The 22,170-nt window shown below is 40.0% G+C and overlaps 1 protein-coding gene across 1 annotated transcript in view; it reads left to right on the forward strand.

Annotated features, from left to right (window-relative positions):
* Nucleotides 1-21,188, forward strand: part of si:dkey-1d7.3 (transmembrane protein 132C) — a 36,146-nt gene extending 14,958 nt beyond the window's left edge. Inside the window, exons 4-10 of the mRNA XM_061061621.1 lie at nucleotides 2,566-2,737; nucleotides 6,530-6,673; nucleotides 9,980-10,188; nucleotides 13,824-14,004; nucleotides 14,159-14,272; nucleotides 14,364-14,555; nucleotides 18,804-21,188. Of these exons, the coding sequence (XP_060917604.1) occupies nucleotides 2,566-2,737; nucleotides 6,530-6,673; nucleotides 9,980-10,188; nucleotides 13,824-14,004; nucleotides 14,159-14,272; nucleotides 14,364-14,555; nucleotides 18,804-20,312 (2,521 nt within the window). The 3' untranslated portion in view covers nucleotides 20,313-21,188. The remainder of the gene's footprint in view (nucleotides 1-2,565; nucleotides 2,738-6,529; nucleotides 6,674-9,979; nucleotides 10,189-13,823; nucleotides 14,005-14,158; nucleotides 14,273-14,363; nucleotides 14,556-18,803) is intronic.
* The last annotated feature ends 982 nt before the right edge of the window (nucleotides 21,189-22,170 follow it).

The raw sequence follows: 22,170 nt of genomic DNA on the forward strand, positions 1-22,170 counted from the left end.
ACATACTGCATAATGCCTTAAAATCTGACAGTTATAATGCTGTTAGCAAGATGCTTAAGTCCTCTCTGTGACACATGACAAGAAGGGATTAAATAAGCTAACACCAGGCTAGCATGTGCATCCAGCTGCATATTAAATGTAACAACAATATAAATGTTTGGTACTTATACAGATACGTAGTTATTTGAATGTTATTTGACCGCTAGCAGCTCATTGGATATTCTGAAGAGCTGCAATACAGCTCAGTATGATGAGAGAGCTCTTGTATCATATAAAAAATGATGACCAATCCAGAGTACATCTGACCGATTCATGCATACACAAAATTGCATTCTATGAATTCAAAACACACTACATAGTCAATGTGAGGTCATATTTGGTTTGAATGGTATGCGACTTCTGACGCTGCTGGCTCAATACATACAGGGTAATTAGACATGGAAGACTCCGGTGGAAACAATATGTACAGGGAAGGTAAATACTAATGTGGGAAAACTACAAAACTAAACAATGATGCATAAGACAGTGCTTCACAGTCAGTATAATGAGTGAGCTTTATGTGGAATTTTGAAGTTGCATTGACCCTCTGTACTTTTTCATTAAAGTCTCATACACTGGGAAATATATTCGATTGTACGTCATGAACTTATTAAAGTCCTGAATTAACTCCGCGTGAATCATGACTCTACTGCCTGCAGGCTGGAGCATCGGCTGTTAAAAAAAACTTGATTATGTTTTCCTCATTTAAGCATATCTGTAATTTCGTCTTTCAAACACAGTCCAAGGCCTGTGGACGCACACACGTCGGAACAGAAGATACAAAGAAGAGTTTACATCGGTGGCATAGAGATCGAAACGTAAACTTGTAACAACCTTGTTTAAGGCTTTTCATTACTTCCCCCGCTGTAAGATGTGTCCTCGAGATGCTTTTTGATGGAATATTTTTTTATAGGTTTTTATAGGAATGTGGGAGTGTGTGTATATACACTGCCAAGGATATATACTTTTTTTTAATCAAATGCGAGTTCTCACCATGTAGTGCAGAGGTTCATTGTTTTGCTCTGCGCAAAGTTTCCCTCCTGCTTCAAAGTGCCACAGGTCCATTCAGATGCGGCTCTACTTTCCCCTTTGATCTGTTCCTCCCGGCAGGTACATGCCTACACACTCTTTCCAGCATCAAATACCATCACATGTCATTTCTCTGACAATCCTTTGACCGGAATATTCGTCTCCGCGCCTCTGCCAGCACACTTAATCTTCCCTCCACGCTCTCGCCTTATTCCTCCGTCTGCTGATGGAAATGAGACCTCTGGTGTATTCCCTTCACTTTGACTTCAAACTCCGAAGTTTCTTTTGCAGAGTAATTTCTTTCTCCTTTGTTTTTTTCATAGGCACTGTCTCAATACATATATTTAAATTTCATAGACGGTAAACACGACACAACCAATCTCGGCTCTTACTGTGGTGAAGTGATTTCGTTTTCTCTTGACTCCAGACTGTGTTTTTATAAAAATGGCAAATACGACGGTTCACCAAGGTTTGAAAAACTAATTTTCAACACGATGGAAAACATGGAGATTCTGTTGCTGAATGAATTACCATGTTTGTCTTGTTTTGTTCTTTACATTTCTTCAAATTGAATGGTGGCTTAACAAAACGATTCCTTACATGACAAATATGTAACTGTAGATACTGTGCCAGCAATGGTTCTTAATATAACCCTCCTAATGAACACTCTAACAGAAAAATAAAGTGGTGATTGCTATAAGACTTGATCTGTTGTTGGCAGAAGCTAAGTGCTAGCTCATGTTTTCTTGCACTTAACATGTATCCCTTTAGTTAGAATTCAATATGGTTTAATTCATTTTCTTTAATTTGTACTGTGTAGCCGGTGGTGTAGTGGTGCCTAAAGAAGCGGTGATACTCTCTTTTTATATGTGGCCCATCTGGCAGAGGATAATCTGCCTCTGTTATAAACAGTGACATCCTGTTGACTCCTTTTGAATATTTAGTAATAAGTGTGTATGAGCCAATTAGACACAGAGTGTGGATGAGGGAGGGTCATCCCTTCAGCAACCTAGGGAAAAAAAATGCAGCATACCATAGATATTGTCATTCAATCATTGGTGTGAATCAGAGGGGATTTAGAAGTGGGTATACCCTATGGAGACTGGAAAATGAGTGGGTAATATACTCCATATACCTGCAAATACCCTGCACTACACCACTATTATAGCTATTATTATGCTATTTAAAGGTTTGAATTATCAGTTAATGTTATACTGTCTTTATATTGTTGTGGAAAAACACTGACCTGAAAAACATACATGTATACCTCTAAGACTATGCCACTACTGAAAGCAAATCAAACACTGGATTCATAATTATTAATGCTTCACATTGTCCTGTCAGAAGAGCAGCTTGTGGTGGTTATTGTAAGCAAACCTACGTGTTAATTCTTATCAATGATTTATCTTACTGAATTAATTATGTTTTAGCTTGCAGCAAAAAAAATCACCTGACTTGTTTAAACATATTCCATTTTGTTATTTTATCTCTGAACAGGGGTCTTCTGGAAGTTTTGCAAATCGACTTTGTTCCAAAAGACGTGTCCGAGCAGATTGAGAGTCAGATGATCTCTTGGCGTCTGGAGTTGCCGGGGAACATTAAGGATGTGGGAACAATGCGGATCTACACCACTCGGAAAGATTACGTCGGGCTGGCACCGCTGGTCATGGTGAGGACAATATCTGTTTCAAGCAGAATTTATAGAACTTACACGATCCATTACAATTCCAAACAGGGCATTTAAAATGATCTGTTGTAGCTTTTGCTGTCTTCATAAAGTGGAGGGGCGGGGAGGAGAAGGTCATTGAAAGGTCGTCTTCCAGTCTTAACACAATCGGTAATTTTTTTCTCGAATAAAGACTGTTTTATATAATAACCCATCTTGATGATTTCCATTATAAATAAACTTAATGACATAATATCATCTTATTTTCTCATCATATATTGTTTTAGTCATTTCACCTGTAAGAGAATATCCACAGTGCACTAACTGTTGTAAAGAAATGTGACATTCCTGCCTCTTGTTTGCACTGGTGTTCAAGGCTTTCCTTTGCCGTTTGTAATTATTGAAAGTCAGACAATGTAGGCCTCCTTTAATAAATGGTAACCTGTTTGCATGCTGCTGTCCACACAGTAAGTTGTTTTTTTAGTGTCTGGGACGACCGATATGGGATTTTAGGTGCCGATAGATATCAACATTGGGGAGAAAAAATGTGGACACCAACATACTGGTAATATATATCAATATGAAATTGATCCCTCCAATGCAGTTATCAAACCACAAACAAAGACAAAGATATACAGTATAAGGAAGACAAGATGGCCACTCAACTGGAAGGTTAACTCAGCATGTACATGCATCACTGCTTGACCCTCTGGAGAGCGGTAATGCTTGTTGTAGTCCATATAGCACACTCTGCTGGTGAAAGAGAACTGCTATTGTTACACAATGAAACGCAAATGAAATGATGTTTGACTGGTGAATAAATCTAGTAATATCGGTACATATCTGCAATAAAATCAGCTGATGCCGATAGTCCTCGGATATGCTAATATCGGCCGATATTATCAGCTGGCTGATAAATCGGTCCGGCTATTGTCATGCGTGCCTGACATTTTATCAAAAGTGGTATTGAGGGCAAAAACAGAGTCAATGTCGCTGGTCTTTGATTTTGGTTTTCAACATACACGAATGGGGAAAATACTTATTATACTCTGATCTTACAGTTACGTGTTCCTACTTTAAAATAATTGTATTAGTATCACTTTTGTCAGCATGTAACTCTTGTCACCTCTTTGATCAGTTTTTCTTCCATTTCTAATCATTATTGCAAACTTTTGTCTCCGTTCTTTACAATCTGAGACTTCAAGCTGAAAATTGAAGGCTGGTACATGCATGTCTCGGATAGTGGCTTCAGTAGACTTATTCATGGTAGATAACATGAATATAATCATTGGGAGGAGAGATGTTTGATTTGAAACTGAGGTCTCACACAAGGAAAAAAGCAACATTTTTTCTCTGTAAGAGTTTGTCACTTTCCTTTTTTTCCTTTTGAAGTAAAGTTGTTGAGCAATAGCTTGACATTCATATTTATAGCACAACAAAATCGCTGTTACAACCTGACGTGAACCCACTGCTGGCTCCCCACGGGCCAGTGTAAATACAACAATGTTAAAAAAAATAAAAGAAGAAGCAGATTTAAAAAAGAGCTAAAACCATTTGAGCTGAACTTGATCACTGCTGCGAGATTACCGCAGAGCTGTTGGACACATTGGACGTCAGCATCCCTCGGTGATGCCCCTGCCAGCGTCGCAGAGTGCTGATATTGCTCTCTGATTTTGTTCTAGCCCTGTGATCCGGTGGCTTATGTTTGGGTCAGTGTCGCAGTCTGAACTGGAGCGTGTCCTTTTGGAATTGCGGTCAGCAGCTGTCGAGCCGACAAGAGTTCAGAATATGAAGCTTCCGGGAAAACATCTGCCTGATGTTTGAGTCAACAAGCATCAGTTGGCGGAAGAAAAAAAAAGAAAAGAAAAGAAGAAAAACACTGTTCAGCCAGAGCTCCCAACAGACTCAATACTTCTACTACTGTACCTATGATAGATTAGAACGACTGAATGAAACATTTTATAAACTGGTAAAGTAGCTGTAAATCTACATGCAGGAAGGAGTTAAAGTCTTAAGATAAACCTTCATCCGGCTTGATGGCAACTTGTTGGATGTATGAGGGTTAAGCTAGTGCTAAGCATGGAAAAAAGATGTACAGTACGAGGTTGGAAAATGGATTGGAGGATTAGAAATGTAATCAGGTTAAGGCGTTTGGGAGGTGGTCTACTGTATGGATAATACAATTCAGTCGTTGATTTATTTTCCTCCAGGTGTGTGAGGGTTTGTGAGGGACAGACATGCACTGTTTGTTTTTTAGCACATCTGTCCAGTTTGTGTGTTATTGAGTGCTGTGTGTGTGTGTGTGTGTGTGTGTGTGTGTGTGTGTGTGTGTGTGTGTGTGTGTGTGTGTGTGTGTGTGTGTGTGTGTGCGTGTGCGTGAGTGTGGGAGAGAGAGAGAGAGAGAGAGTATTGTCAGTGTGATTTGAGTGAATCAAGTTTGCTTCCCTGTCAGAGTTTCAATCCGTGTTAGTCGTGCTAACACCCTCTGCCTGTCATCTCTGCCCCGTTACAAATAGTGATGATTGAACTGTTTGATGTTGCAGTCGAGCAGTGCATCAAACATGTGGGTGTAAAGCGATTCCAAATGAACCCCGGAGTAAACCTGAAAACGGGGGAAATATTCAATTTCTTCATTTAGTTTAAAATTCACCTGACATTCTTAAATAATTCTTGAAACTGGCCTCCTTTATTAAGTGCTATTTTTTTCTGCTTTCCCAGGTAATGAACATTCCTTCATAAAATACAAAGTAGAAGTCATGCAGGTTTTAAGCCCTGGCATATTTGCAACCCCTTTCTTGAAGTATTCCACTTTAAGAAATACAGATATAGTGATACTACACCAATATAGACTTGATGAACTCATTACAAATAAGAGACAAAATGAGAAAAAAACAGTAAAATGAGGATTTTAGTTTATTTATTTCAACGTGCTGTACACTAAAGGGTGCCAAGCTCACATGGGCTTACAAGACCCTGACAAACATAATGAACAAGAGTAGTGAACGAAAGGAGAGAAAAAGAACAGATACAGTACACACGTCAGACAGTGACAGGGCGAATAATCACATCAGTTAAGTGCTCACTGTAACTTCAATAAATCAGAAATATAGTGTTGTCCTCCTGCTCCATTCGAAGGCATTAACCCCAAACTGAGCGAGCTGAAACACCTTATGTGTGAACAAGTACAGTAGTCCATCTTCATCCGACGTATAAAACACATCTGGACAGTCTTCAGACATTTTACAGAAAAAGCTGACATCTCAGAGAGTGATACAAAGCACCGTAGCACAAAAAAAAAGGTGTATTTTCATTTTCTCACCCAGATCACACAGAGAACACTTTCTATCCTCCTCTGGAATTAAGTGATTGTTTCCACTGCCAGAGGAAGGATCCCACACCTCAGCTGAGCACAGACAGACCTCCGAGATCTGGTGAGGTTAAGGGTCTGTGAGGGGTCGATTGTAAGAGCAAACAGTCTGTTTCAGCCACTGTTCTACTTGAAAACTTGAACTCTGTTTGATTAAACCAAATCCTTATTTTCAAAGAGTTCTTCTAGTATAGAAAGAGCAGCCGTTCAACTTTGTAAAGTTATGGCATATGATATGCAGCAATTAACCTAAGAAAGGTTAATCCATGCACCTTCAACCTAAAAGAACCCAAAAGTGAGTTATTTTCTCCCCCACTACAACCAAAATCCTCTGTCCCTCAGGTTCATCGAGCATAGCAGTGAGTACAGATGTGTCATACCGGCCGAGAGGACTAACCTGCTCTTCATCCTCCCTTCTTTGTGCACAGAACACTGATATCCTGAACACTGCGGTGCTGACGGGTAAAATGGTGTCTGTCCCTGTGAAAACTCTGGCTGTGGAGGCTGATGGCTCCATCACTGATGTGACCAACTTCACCAGCTGCAGGTCTACAGAGGACGATGTGCTCAAGGTTAGTGACTACATCCACTGATATCATTATCTCGATTTGAAATAGTCCTTGCAAACAGATTTCCTTATTTCAGCGCATTATTGAATATATGAGTATTTTATGAACCATTGTATTATGTTCACTTTTTGGAACCTTTGGTACTGTTCGGGTTAAACTGACCCGGGACGGTGTGTGTGTGTGTGTGTGTGTGTGTGTGTGTGTGTGTGTGTGTTTGTTTCTGTATGTCTGTGTTCGAACTTGTCTTGTCTATATTCAGGTCAAATTGACCCGAATGAGTGACATAAATGTAAGGGGGTATTGTAGTGTGCGCATTCAGTGATCTTTTTTTCTTCCACAAATTCAGAAAATAAGATTGGGCCATGGAGTTTCAGGTTAAAAATATTCATTCTTGTTTCATTATTAAAACGCCCCAATTTGACCAGAACACCACATAAGGCTTAAATCTTGTACTTGTAATCAGTTTTGGTGCATTTGTACTACAAGTACTGTTATTTACTTCACATGCATTAATGGTCAAATAATAAAAAATAAGTTAGCATCCATTATTAATCCCGTGCTTTATTAAGTCAAGTTTTGTGGTAAGATAAGATATAATAACTGAAAGTAAGTGTGATTTTTTTGCCCACTTTGTAACCCTGAAAACTCGACGATATTAAGTCCAAGAATCTCTCTCAGTGTGTTACTGAAAGAAGTTGGCAGCTTGATCATTCAGTATTCACTGTGTGTGAAAACTTTACAGTACTTATAAATAATATATTAAATCAAAAATTGGTTTCATATTGATGGAAAAAAAATCAAATTTTAATGTTGACTCACTAAAGTTTTCTGTCACATTCAGAAATGTAAGCGAGGAATGACAATGAATCCTTAATCCTTTTCTGCATAGAAAACAAGTCTGCTGTATGTTTGAGTGTGTGTGTGTGTGTTTATTATTATTATGTGTGTGTCTGTGTTCGATTAGTGTTTTGTTTGTGAGAAGGTGTGTGTGTGTGTGTGTGTTTGTGGTGTACTCAACAGGTCCAGCCCTTTATGTGTCTGTGAGTGTGCGCGTGCGTGCGTGCGTGCGTGCGTGCGTGCGTGCGTGTGTGTGTGTGTGTGTGTGTGTGTGTGTGTGTCTGTGTGTCTGTGTGTTTCAAAGTATAGTGGATAAAAGCAGCCTCTTCCATATGGCATTCAAGACTGAGCTCATGAGCCCAGCACTCAGTCCATAAGCACAGCGGTTTGACCTTTGTGTAATGGATCCATGTTAGTGGGGCAGTAGGAGCACAGAGAGGGAGGCCGAGAACAGAAAGGCACAGAAGGAGGACAGTAAAGGACTTATACTGTTTTCCATTAAATGACAAGGCAGTCGCTGGCTGTGTGCGTGTGAGGCCGTGTATGAGCTTAAGAGCGTGCAAATAGGCATACTAGAGAGAGAGAGAGAGAGGGGGGGGGGGGGGGAGAGAGAGGGGGAGAGAGAAACAAAATCAAGTTATTATTTTGTCTCTGAAAAGTCTCATACATTCTCATGGTTACTGCTCCCTCTAAGACCAATGCCACCAACTAAATGATTTTCATTTGTTGTTTTCATGTTTTGAATTTCTGCTCATATCAAATATATATGCCAGCTTGTGCACAGGTCCCTTCTATGAAAGATAGCTTAAAGACTTCAATGAGATTTGAAAAGATTAAAATCTAAAATGGGTATTTTTTTATACGAGTATATTTGAAGTGATAGGAGTGATAATACTGTATAAACCAATGGTAGCTCTTAAAGGACCATTATGTAACTCTGACACCTCTGCATTACCAGTCCAAACCCAAAACATTCAGCTTCAGTATTCAACCAGCTCTGCATTAGTCTTGAAACTTTTCTGCGTTCCAACCGCTTTCCATTTTCAAAAGCATCTCCAGTATTTTATTACCTCATTTCTGGTTTGTGTAGATTATTACAAAAATGCAGAGGCTTTTTAGGTCAGGTAGAATCCGTTCTATCTGAACCGGTTTGTTTTCCTGCTTCCATTGCTGTAACACCTGATGGTTTGCTCTGATTACTGGTCTCCTGCCTGGCAAATCGAGGGGCCTCCAAAAACGGCCGGGTGGGATGCCATTAAACTGCCTACCTTGGTCAAAACAAAAACAAACCATAATGCACCAGAATGGAAACTTAGGAGGAGGACATACTACAGTAGCTGCTGCACTGTTGACAGAGAAGTCAGAAATTGAATATAGCATGTTTACTTAATGTCTGATGATTTAGTAAGGTCATTTTGAGATTTAGTTCAGTAGATATCTTATATATTAGACCTAATTTATATGCAATATTCTTAATCTACAGTAGACCCACACAAGCATGGCTGAACACCAAATTTAAAAGAAAAAAGTTTGAAATAAACGGCCGAAATTAATCAAAATTGCAGAATGAAGAATGAAATAGAAATATTTATTATGATTCAAGTCATTATATACTTTTATTACTTACTTATTTATTACTTACTTTCATTATATATTTTTTGTTTCATTTTCGTCTTTGTTGTATTGGAGAGCTGCTGAAGACATCAGAGACTTAAGTCTAGACCTTTTTGAATCACAGGAAAAACTCTTCACAAACTGGTACCCCTCAACAACTTCCTCAAAGTTCAACTTGACTTACCTTGGAAGTAATTCCTCCCCCTTTCATTTTCCTCTACTTTTCTACCTCCCTCCTTCCGCCGCCCCTCTTTCCAGTGCTTCACTCTATTCTCCAGTCTAGTGCCCTCCAATTACCTCTGTGGAGCCACTGGTTTCTTAAGATAAGTGAGGCGGCGGTGGAGATAGGGCCTCCAATCTGAAATAAAACACACCAACCGCTGTGTCTCACCTCATTGCTCTGACTGGTGGGGACTGCAGTGCTCCCACCTGCAGCATGGCTCTACAGGAAGAAGTCAAGCTGATTTATATTCTGGAGCTGTTTCATAGAGACTGCAGCCTTGAATTTACATGACATAAACAGAAACATTGTGCCATTCCCCAGCTAGGTTTTAGCTTATTTGTATTGGTGCTTCTCTTCTCCCTACTCCTCTCTTTGTCAGTACTTACTAAAACTTTATATTCATTTTCCACTGGGCTTTTAATGGCAACAGCTCAGAACCAACTCTACAGTTAAATGAAGTGAATCTAAACTTTGAAGGTCATAAATAAGTTTTCTTTTTCCAAAAACAGACTGACAGAAGGAAAGAAAGCCGTCATGCTCAGTTTTTTTTGCTCCACAATCAAACCAAGGATATTTCCCTTGGGTCCTCCATTCACCTTTCCTCTTCGTCGTCTCTTTACTTGTGTCTCGTCCAGGTGTCAGAGCGATGCGATTATGTCTATGTAAATGGGAAAGAGAAAAGAGGGAGGAGTACGATGATGCTCAACTTCACTTACGGATTCCTGAGCGCCCAGCTGGAGATGAGCGTCTGGATGCCCCGCCTGCCCCTGAGCATCGATGTGGCCGACCCCGAGCTCAGCCAGATAAAGGGCTGGAGGGTCCCTGTTACTACTGGAAACAGAAGGTAGGGCTAAACCATTTTTAAAAATGAAACAGTCGCAGTGCTATACATTCCCTGCTACAGGCTCTGCAAGACTTATTTTGGGGCTTTTAATGCCTATTAAGGTAGTTGACAGAGCCAGAAAACAGGGAGAGAGAGACTGGTGAATAACCTGCGGGAAAGGAGCCACAGGCGGCTGCTCCAAGGACAACAGCATCTTTACATAGGGTGCCAGAACCAGCCACTAGACCATCGCTCTCTCCATATATTCAGTTTTAAACTATTAATTGAGAACAGAGATGCAGCTCATTGTAATTCACTTTTAGTGAAGTTAGTACTTTTTTTTAAACATTTCTGTAACCACAGAAGTTAAAAACAAAGTTGGTACAAAGTCATTGTCTTGTAGAGCTCAAGTGGTAAGGAACCCTGAATCAAGACCAAAAAGTCCGAAGCCAAGTGCAAGTCCTTAACATTTTGTTTCAAGTATAAAAAAGTTCATGCTAGATGTGTTTGTCAATGAATCTTTGATACAACATTTTTTCATTGACATGTTGCAAAGTGAGCCAGTCAACTCTACACTGTCAGAGTCTACACTAGCCCCATCCATGTAGTGTCCTACTCAAAGCTAAAATTAAAAGTTGATGCAATTACTTTTGAAACGTTTGAGTCAAAGGTATTGCACATTGCTGCCTTTTTCCAATTACATTACAGAAGATAATCCATGATACTGTCTGAGACTTGTTTGCTGGTCTGAACTGCCAAAGGCACCTTTCCCTGTCACATCAATTTAAAGTTTCTCTCTTGTCAGAAAATGAAGTGTTGATTCCCTGCATCTTGTTTTTAATTCTTTTTTTCCTTTTTTAATCTTGAGACCGGGGGACATATCATTCAAAGTCAAAAAAAGTTCACTAGCTCTGGTTGAAGGGCTTAATGTAAGAAGGATCAGTGAAAATATGATTGAATCTTTGATATCAAATGAAATGTGTTTCAAGGTGTTGTTCCCCAGTTAAAACATTATTGGCATAGTTGATCCTGTAGCGATCATTACAATTAGAAAGCATCAGTTGTCAAATGTGCACTGAGTTAACTATAAAATAAACCATATTGCATCTTTATAGGGCTCATAAAAAATGTTTTTGTTGAAAAAGTCTAAAAAAAATGTGGATTCAGCTGTACACAACTATCAGTCATACTGTAGAAACATCATATCTGTGTTTGCTGCATGAGTGGGTTGCACTCTGTAGATCCCCCATAGTTGCCCTGCAGATAAAGGTTAGTAGGATTCCACTCAATACTTACAGTACAGTCATTACTTTAAACTCAATATCAGTGATGATGGCTGTCTGATGGACTGTTAGTTTTTCTTCTGTTGGGCTTCATTCACCCCAAACATTCAATACACACACATGTTTGTGTACATAAACAGATATTAGGTCAGATGTGGTGACTGAAGTGGCCGGCACCAACTCAGGAAAAAAATACTTAATTACCTGTGCCATGCATGTAGTTGTAATATTAAACATATAGTGCACATAGGATACAGAGATATAACCAAAGAATACAGACAGGTTTTAGATGTTTAGTCTCGTAAACAAAACTTAAAGGTCACATATTATACTCCTTTCCAACCAGTTTCAGTAAGTCTCAGAGCTCCTCAAAATATGTCTGTGAAGTTCCTTGTTAAAATCCACTCTGATCCTGTATTTTATCATGCCTATAAACCCCTCTATTTCAGCCCTGCTCAGAACAGGCTGTTTCTGTGTCTACACCTTTAAATGCAAATGAGCTGTGCCTGACCAAGGGCTATGGAAGGGCTTGGGTGGTTTGGGCTTTCTTGCACCATGCTGGATTGTTTACGTTGAGAAGGCAGACTCAGAGGGCAGAACAAACACCTAGCTGTGGGAGTGTCACCCGCTTAGGGGAGGGGTTACTGCCCTTTGTGATGTCACAAAGGGAAAATCTCCAAACGGCATGTTTAAGCACATATTTTCTGAAAAGTGGAGCAGGCAAAAGAGAGGGAGTGGACTTTTCTCATAATTTGGGGGTTTGTAGACAAACTAGGGACATATATTTGTGTTTGAAAATTTTTTTTTTTGCATAATATGTGGCCTTTAAGTTTCATGTCATTCACTTAAGTTTTAAATAGTTGAATAGTTTTTCAACTTTTCTGATGTCAGGAATGTCAGTTGATTTTCTCAGGTATTTTCTTTTAATATATTACATTCGGTTTCAAAGAAGTGTGAAATAAACACTTGCAATCAGAGTGTAATGAGCAGTACTGACGATTACGTATGGATGTTGATAATAAGCAGCCTGGCGACCCCAGAGTAAGCACTTACGGGTCATCAGAGAATTGATAAAACTGTTAAGTAAAAGTGATTAATACGACTCATTATTCTAATTAAATCTATGTCAAATAAGCTATTAGAAATAACCTGGAATAGGTGCAGTCTTTTCTCTGCAGATACAGCACTGATGACCTCCATGAGTTTGAAAAAGTTGTATGCTGTCTAGAGTTAAGTAACACTCACAATATTCCAGTAGCATCTCTATCACATGCTAACTTCTCACCTTAGGCTATATAATAATGATGTTTATTTGGACTGTAGCTCTTGACAGAAGGCTCCCTGCCTGCCGTGTGAAAAACATATCCAGCAGCCCTCCAGCATACCTGCAGTGCAGTGTGTGGCATACCAGCTGTGCTTTTGATAATTATATGATTGCTGAGGGGTTTAAGGGTGGTTTATAGTGGCTTAACCACTATCACATTCAAATAATCCGGTCAACTGTGTAAACCTTTTTAATTTGCCTTAAATTCATTTAAAAGAAAAGGTCACTCAGTAAATGTTTTGTGCCTCTACGGCATCAGCAACAACACTGCTGCTCTCCATTTTTTGGTTTTGGCTTCATCATCTCACTTTTGTCCAAAAAGGAAAAAAAGCATCAAGCAAAGGTTAACAGCATAATTTTTAAATACTGTTTCTCAAATTTTCAAATTAAAGTAGGGACATTTGTAAGCTCCCAAAACCCAGTCCTGAGATTTGCAAGATTTTCCTCTATCCCTCCTAATTATTCAGTTGAAAAGTCTTCTTACAAACAGTATCCAAGGAAGAAAAAGTCTCTATAAATCATGATTAATACTTGTGGTTCAGAGCGATGAATAAGGAGAAATTAATGTCTATGATTTGCCAACAGGCCATAGTGCCATATTTCAGACATTTCTTGAAGCTTTGTTGAGAAATGCTTTTAGTTGCTATTCCAACTTGGAAATGCGGCTACAGTTTTTAGCTACAGCAGTCTGTTAGCTTATCTTATCTTTGCATAAAGACTAGCTGCATTAGCCAGCCTGGAACCATCCAAAGAGCATGAAAGAAACAACAGTATAAGCTGGACTATTTTGGGGACATGTTATACCTTGTTTGGTGCTGTTGTTATGCACATTATGTTACCTTTTGGACAGAACAAGGCTAGCAGTTACTCCACACATCTAGTGGCTTACTGCTCCCTGACTGCAGCGTCATATTCAGTTTGAACATTTCAGCAGACGTAATCTAATTCTCTCTCTGCAGGCACAAAACAAAATCTTGTTTCTTGATGTTATTCTCAGAAATGTTTGTAAAGTGTGTGACCTATTTTGTCTCGGTACCTTTGTGTGTCAGGTCCACATGGGACAGTGACGAAGAGGAGGAGATGAGGAAGGGCAGGGGTTGCATGCTGCAGTACCAGCACTCTACACTCCGGGTGCGAACACATTTCATTGCCCAGGCCAATGCTGAGATATTGCCTGACCTGCTAACTGGGGTGGAGCCTGTTGAGTACTTCCTGGGTCCTGATTGGAAGGTAAGTTTATCTTCTTAGGCAGCGATAGAATTTTTATTTTCAAAAAAAGTAACAAGAGCTAACTGGATGGAATATAAGTGGGATTATAATAATATATTTGGTACAGATTCAGTATGATTATGTGAAACCTTTTTTTGTCTTTTATGATTGACAGGTAGATGTGACCAATCTTGTTCGCAATTCTGTAAAAGTAACAGACCCTGAAGTAGCCAGAGTGCAGGATGGGATTGTGCTGCAGGGAAGGGCTGTTGGCACCACTGCTGTCCAGGTGAGCCACGATGATGTGTGCGGGTGTCTGTGCTTGTGTTTGGGTGTTTTCCATTTGCAGTTTGGATGAGATTTTGTTGAACTTGTTTCAGGTGGTGTCCCCTCTGACGTCTGCAGTCCTGGCCGAGAGGATCATCACAGTGGTGGATGACAAAGTGAGTGTGACGGAGCTGGGGGTACAGTTGGTTTCTGGACTCTCTTTGTCCCTGCAGCTCAGCCCGGGGAGCAACAGGGCCATCGTCGCCACGGCAACCACACGGGAGATGATCACGCAGCTCAAACAGGTAAGTGACTGGAAAATTGTAATGCTCAAAGCATAAAGAGAGGTACTTTGCAGTTTGTGATGATGGTACTTGTGTCCTTTATGCCTTTTAGTTTAAAAGTAACACATTTTGAGCCTCACAACAAAATGTGTGAAGGGCCATTCAACAGAATGTTGGACCATTCGGTTTGAGAAAAAAAAAAACAAGTAATAATCAAAACAAACGAATCGTGACATGAAATGTTGTATATAATGTAACGGTCCTTATTTCTATTGAATGGAAACTCCTCATTCAAAAGGGCTTTATACAAGCTGCATGACAATCAGATTGTTGTTTCTTAAATAAGATCTTAAAGGCAGACTGCTGTCCATGTGATCACATAGGATTTCTCTCGCATTTGTTGCAATGTTTATAGCATAGTTGTCAGTAAACAAAAGTGCACTGCTGACATGGCTTTCCAATGCTGAAGCATTAAAAACCATTTTGCCCTCTTAACAATTTGAATGGTACAAAACTTGCCCTTTCCATCAGACAGATTTGGTAACACAGAAGGCCCATAGATGTCTAAGAAGAAGGTCCCTCTGCTGCAGCAGCTTTGGTGCACTGCCTTCACTCTGGATTTGACATCAGTGTTATGTGTTGTGCGTGATGCAGGAGACGCTTAGAGATCTAATTTGAGGGTTCAGAGCATCTTGAGGGAGATGCATTTGTACAAATCCAATTGGAATTGCATTTTAGACACATCCCAAAAATAGCTTTGATCAGATTTGGGAAACAATGCTTTTTTTTTTTTTTTTTGCTATCCAGAATTTTTAAAATCAGATTTTATATAATCTGGATTTTCCAAAAATGGTATTTTGGTTGGTAAAACCAGGTATTTCCCTCCATATCTCACACTTCTGAAACACTGATCCATCGCCGCGAGGCCACCTGTCAGTGTCAGACTCACAGACAAGATTGAATCAGAGCTTACATAAGAGAAAAAACACAAATCCTTAATTCTGATTGCTCTATCCTGTGATAACGTATCAAAGATAAGACCTCCTGTGGTGTGCTAAGCTGTATCTATTCTACTGTTTCGTGATTCTTTTTTGGCTCTTCACCAAATAAACTTTTTCTCTCTTCTAATGAGCTGCTTTCAATACATCTGAAAATATGCATTTCCTTGGTCGTTTTATAAAGTGTTGGTAGTTAACATGCAGATATTAAATAAATTCATTCTTAATAATCTCCTAAATAAGCAATTTGGGGTGTTTTTTTACACAATAGTTAGCAGAGAAAGGTCTCAAAAAAGTATTGTGTGAGGCCAACTACGCCCATTGGCCAGGCAGATGTCAATTAAAATGTGATAGACCTTAGCATAGGTCTGAACAACAAAATCCTGGTTTACAATATGTCATCTTAATCCTTCCTTAGAATATACATTCACAGTGTAATGTGAGATCTAAGGGGACAATGGAGTCTGCCGAAATTGTTGTACCTGTCATTTTTATGCAATTAATACATTGATATCAAAACAAGCCTTTTTAATAGCCCTTGTTTTCTTATGAGAGAGCGAGAGTTTATTTCTTAGGATCATTGTGACAAGTATTAGCACAACTTTGCTGTGCGTAGATATCTGTACTTGTGCTACAAGCAGATACAGTGTTCGGCATAGTAATCCTTTCAATGAAACATTCAGTTTGATTTGTTAGGTTACATTTGATACAAATTATTAAAAGGGAAGGTAGGAAGTAGCTTCAAGAGAAATGATGCAACTTGGAATAAAAATAGGGAAATAGAGGGAAATGTCAGCATCTCATAGTTGGAGATGGATTTAATTTGTAATGAATCTTATTTCTGATCCTTGATTAATTTCCCATGCTTTTCATCAGCATTTCTCTTGTATCAAGTTCCCAACACGATCATTTCTACGGTGCAGCCAAGTTCTGAAACTTTACCACTTCTTATGGTGAACTCTTCTTAGCACTTTGAGATTAAAAAAAAAGTAAATTGCTTAGAAATGAAATGTTGAAAGTGCATTTTAATAATGCAAAGTTTATTTCCTAATACAGTTTGAAAAAGGCATCAGTGGTAAGCAGACAGAAATGGCAAAACTTGCAGCCCTTGGAATACGAAATCCCCTTCAGATCTATTCAATTCTGTGTACTTGGAGTAACCCAACAGTGGAGTAGTTGTTGAATTTTAAAAAAATCATTTGAATGCTTAAAATATTGAGAATATTTTTATTATTATCACGTTGCCAATCAGGTGTTAGACTTGTATTTCACCACTCGGTTCCTCTTAAAAACCTATTCAAGTCAAGTGGGTTAAGTCTGTTGGAGTAAAATGTAAAACATGACACTTATCATTGAGAATAATCATAGAGGAGGTGGTTTGTGATGAAAAATGAACATGTTGTTATTCTCAAGTTTGGACTAAGACACATTACCTCCTTTACTAAGGCGATATCAAGATCTACCTATAAACCTTTTTAAAACCTAAAAGACATGATGGGGACATTTTGCATCTATCAGCATTACTTTTTTTTTTTATTTTGAAATTAATTTTGCTGCAGTTACTGAATAGAGACACTCAGAAGGGTTAGTGATATTGATATTTCTTCAGGGCTATAGACTTTTAGAAATTGGATATGTGATATGTAATCCTACCGTTTTGTATTTGCCCCCCTTCAGGTTGGGGCAAATACAAAACGTTGGTCAGAGAGTGGTAGAGATGGGTCCTGTAAAGGTTTTCAAATGACCAGTATGAACATATTGTAGGCACATGATCAATGTAAGTAGCTAAAAACACACAGCAACGGGGGGGCACCGGAAGCCTAGGTGTTAGTGCGCACGCCCCATTTATGTATGTGCAATAGTCCTCCAAGCGGGCTGCCCGGGTTAGAATCTGACTTGTGGCTCCTTTCCTGCATGTCATTCCCCACTCTCTGTTAAACCCATTTCTGACTCTATTCACTGTTCCATCACAAAATAAAGGCTTACAAAGCCCCAAGATAATCCTTAAAAAATAACACTCAGAGCAACACAATGAAACCAAATATCCAAATCATCATCATCACATATCAAGGAAAATAAAAACGCAGTAAAACATCAAATAACCTTTAAGTTGATGGGATACATAAGTGGGGTTGCACATAAAACCTTAAAAACAACCTCATAACTCAAAAACAGAGACAATGAGTTGTGTGTCAGCTTCTTCTGCACCAGGATGCTGCTGCTTAGAGCCCAGTTAACAAGGACCATAGCAGCCCAAGACAGACGGAAAAAGTATCTTGTGTAAGTAGATAACAAAAACTTTTCCGCAGTCTATTTAGGTTTCCTCCGGTGAGGCTCAATTGTTCCTGAACAGGGAGCAGGAAGCTTTATGCCGAGGTTTTGAATCACAAGATTGGCCATAAAAGTGCAGGTTTACACAACAATTACCTGAAGGGTGTAATCACATTTGTGTTTCCTTCTGGTGCCTCTCTGTATGGGAACTCGTCGTGTTCACAGCCCTGACCATCATCCACAGCTACCGTGCTGTGTGAGAGAGTGGGAGAGGCACACAGGGTGCCCAGATGATCAGTTTAAAAGCTCACTCGCACATTTAGCCATGGCAGCTTGCCCAGTTAAAACCAGCTCTCTGACACAGGCATGGGGCAGCAATTAGGCCTTCCACACAGCAGCTGGAGTGGCAGCTCCTGTTACCTACGGTATACTGTCACTGCTGCTGTCCCTGTCAATAACAAACTATTAGAACCATGCCAGCGCAGATGACCAGCTAATTGTGTGGCTCATGGCCCGGCTGTTAATGTTCTGCTCAGGGTGATTCATAATGAATCCTAATCCAATATATGGGTTAGGGCTATGGCCCAGTAGCTCACTTTAGCAACAGGAAGTAGGACATTGTGTATTAATGTGATTGGAATGGCTAATACTGCTCTTAGTTTGACCTACAATGACCATGACATTTATTATACCCTCTTTATGCATTTTGGTTAAATTGTATTTGGTACTAATTCTGAGAATTATGACACAACTGCAACCTACTGAGTTTAATCACAGTGATTAGCAAAGGCAATTTAGTGTTATTAACAATCATGGGATTTTAGCTCTCACTGAAGGCATATAGGAATATTGATTTGCTGCATGTGTTCTAATCTGCTTTTACACGTTAACTTTTTAATGATAACGTTTATCATAGTCTGTACTTTTTTTTTTTTTTTTACCTTTTTTTGCTTTGACCTGTCTTTGATTCTTTCCGTTCTACTTTTCTTTTCTTTTGAAGGAGGCAGTGGTCAGCTGCTGGATTCAGTTCAGCGATGGTACTGTCGCCCCTCTGGACCTATTTGACCGTAGTATCTACTCTCTGACGGTCTCTACGCCAGATGAAGCAGTGGCCACAGTCCGCCGCACTCCCCAGTCCACGTTTGTCGTTGCACAAGGGGAAGGTGATGGCCGAGGGGCAGTGGTGAGGGTGGAGTTGAGGATCTGTGAGGAATGCCAGAAGTCCAAGCGAAAGAGCAAGTTGGCAGTGGGCAGTGGACTCTTCAGGATCAACTTCCAGAGTGGCGGCAGAGTCGTGGCTCCAGGAGGCGTTGGAGGAAGTAGAAACGGGGTTGGAATGGATGGAAATCAAGGTTTTAATGACGGTGCATCAGAAATGATTGGTGAGCTTAAAACAACAGTGACATCACAGCGTGCAATCACCGGAATAGATCAATGGTTGTTCAGAAGCACAGCACCTGCTCAGCAAGGAACCAGCCTGGTGGAATTGACCACATCAACCACAGTTTCAACAAGAAATATGCAACCACATGTTGTGTGGACGGGAACTACAACCCGAGCTACAAGAAGTTCCACATTCGCTGTCAATCCCTCAACTGCAACTACAACCAAAACCATTTTAAATACACCTCTCAGCACTTCCAGACCCATAGTTCCAACTGTGGGATCAGTCAGTAAAGGAGAAGGGCGGAAGAAAAGCTTTGGAAACATGCTCGACAACCCCAATTCACCCACCAACAAAGACATCCCCAAAGCAGACAGGACACCCAAGAAGGAACCTCCTCCTAAACCAAAAAGTCCGAAAGTTATTGAGAGTGACTTGATTAAGACATTCAAAGCCATGTCGGACTTGGAAATCTGCTTATACGCTCTGGTTGGGGTCTCCTGTATAGCTATCGTAGCGTTTCTGCTCAACTGTCTTTCATATAACCTCTGTTTCCGCAACAATAAAACACCTATCCAGGCAGGTCTGATACCCCTTGGAGTCCCAAAGGATCACAAGCACGACTGGGTTTGGCTGGCGACTACCAATCAAGCTAACCCCCACCCTCCATGCGCCCCAGCTCAAGTGTCCACGCTTCAACGTGAGCCACATCATCCTCTGGAGCCGCGTCATTCTGTTGACTCCATTGGCCACACACACACCCTGCCTACTGTGATCACTACCAATGTCCCCGAACGAACTGCGACCCTTGGCCGCAGCAGGTCAAGCTCTCAGCAGCAGTTCCAGAAAAAAGCAATAGACCCCATGGCGAACCGCTCGGCCACCTTGTTGGCTAGACCCCATCGCTGCGAGCCACTTCATTCCCCAACCAGTAAGCGCAACCAAGTCCAGTTCACCACTTTCACCACCCTGGACATCAAGCACTTGGCTGCACTGAAGAAGAACGGCGTGGACTTAAACTGGGCCAGCCAGCAGGCCCAGCAAACTCCGGCCCCAGTGGAGCTCCAGACACCTTTGCCTGACATGCCTTGGCCTGTAGTCAAAACTCTAGGAGAGCCTCAGTGAGCTCATTGGAGTATTTGAGAAAGAGATAGAGCAAACAAATGTACATACACATCATTTAATGGCAAAGAATGTCTAAAGAAAAAGATTTTTTTTATAAAATATAAATTACTTTTATTCATTGATTTCAAATTGAGGACATTTTCTATTAAATAAGTTTGTGCTTGGTTGAAGCTTGTAAATAAAAAATGTTATGCTGTACCAATCAAGGGAAACATAAAAGCTACATCCTTGTGTATGTGATGTTGTAAATAGACATATATCTATACTATAACTTATTTCTACATTTCTAACTCTTAAAACAAATAGATTTTCATAACCTTTAACTTTTGTACTATTCTTCAGCACCTGTAGGAACGGCTCCAGATATTTCTAGTTGTCAGGGTACAATGCAGTACGTGAGGGATTATTTCGTGCAGGTAATTCTATTCTTTTTCCCAGCCTTTTGTACCCCTTTTCTACGATTCCTCCCGAGATTACCTGAGGACTCTGTGCAATTTGTCAGAGAAATATGCAACATTTATTACTTGTAAGTTTTTTTTTGTGGAGCGATCTGTCAAACTTGGGCTCACTGGATATGTATTCATAACAAACGCGTGCTATGCAAATATAGTCTGTGCAGAGTTCAGCCTGTGCAAGTGGACACTGTTTCTGAATTCTTTTAACAAAGTTACCTTGGGCGTCAGGCTTCTCCTGGGGGCTCTGTTCTACAATCTGTAGCAAATGTCTAATCTTAGTCTCTTGACACAGAGCAATACATATTCAGCTCCAAGACTTTTCATGTGTGAATGAAACAGGATGATGCCTTTTCTCTGTTACATTTTTAAACCAAAATGTGTATTTCCTTTGAAATTCCTACATTAAAGAATTAATGGATAACGTTGTTATTGTTGCAATTCAATGTAATTCAATGATTGTCTTTAGGCCTTTGAAACAGTGAAGTACCCATATGAAAGCAGCACAGTGAATGGGTTGGATTAAAGGCTAAAGCTCTGCTAGGTCTCAGGGGGATTTAATTATGTTTAATCACTATTCAATGTGATTTAAGGCTGATGTCATTCAGCGAAATATCAAACAGGCATTATTGAATTGTCTGCCAATGTTCGGAAGCTAAGCTGCATGCGGCAGGAAATGACTATTATACAGAGAGGGGAGATAGAAAGAGAAAGTGATTCTCATCTTGTGTTCTCTGACGGTGTCCCAAGAGAATTACAAGCATTTTTTTTTTTTTTTATCAATGTTCAAGGCTAGCATATGATAACTCATGCCTCATTTGTCTGTTTTTCTTCTTCTCCATCCCCCTGCCTGTGTCTCTAAGGTGACCTCAGCTACACCTCTCAAAATTACATTCTAGGAGCTGTGATGTAGCTTAAAGAAACCCAGATAATCTGATGCTCTGCACCTCAGGAATTGGCAGCTGTGGATATGAAGGCGAGCCTCGTCAATCCCCTTGCTGCACAACAGCACAGGTGGATTGAGAGGTTTGATAAAAAGCAATTTTAATAACTTTTCTTTCAAATTCTCTACCCAGAGTTTTATTTTTTTGTATGCGTGTAAATTCTTGGCTCTTTCAGGTCGATTTATCTGTCCAGAAGCAGAAGGAAAAAGTAAACAAACTGCCCTCGGAGATAAGCAGGGATTCAAAGCTGTCTCTGTGGTACATCATGGCAACAGCATCTATTGAGGCCCGCTCTATCATTCAGGACCACAAAATGCTGAACTCAAAAGTTCTGACTGTACTGATTCAAATATGAAAGCTTCACAGTTTGACGACAAAAAGTAACAAAACATGTCTCTATGTGCTTTCCCACTGATATCATAAAGCCTTTCTGATTCTTCCAGAATGTTTTCTCCACTCCGG

Source organism: Labrus mixtus, chromosome 17 (genome assembly GCF_963584025.1).
Source record: "Labrus mixtus chromosome 17, fLabMix1.1, whole genome shotgun sequence".
Classification (NCBI taxonomy): Eukaryota; Metazoa; Chordata; class Actinopteri; order Labriformes; family Labridae; genus Labrus; species Labrus mixtus.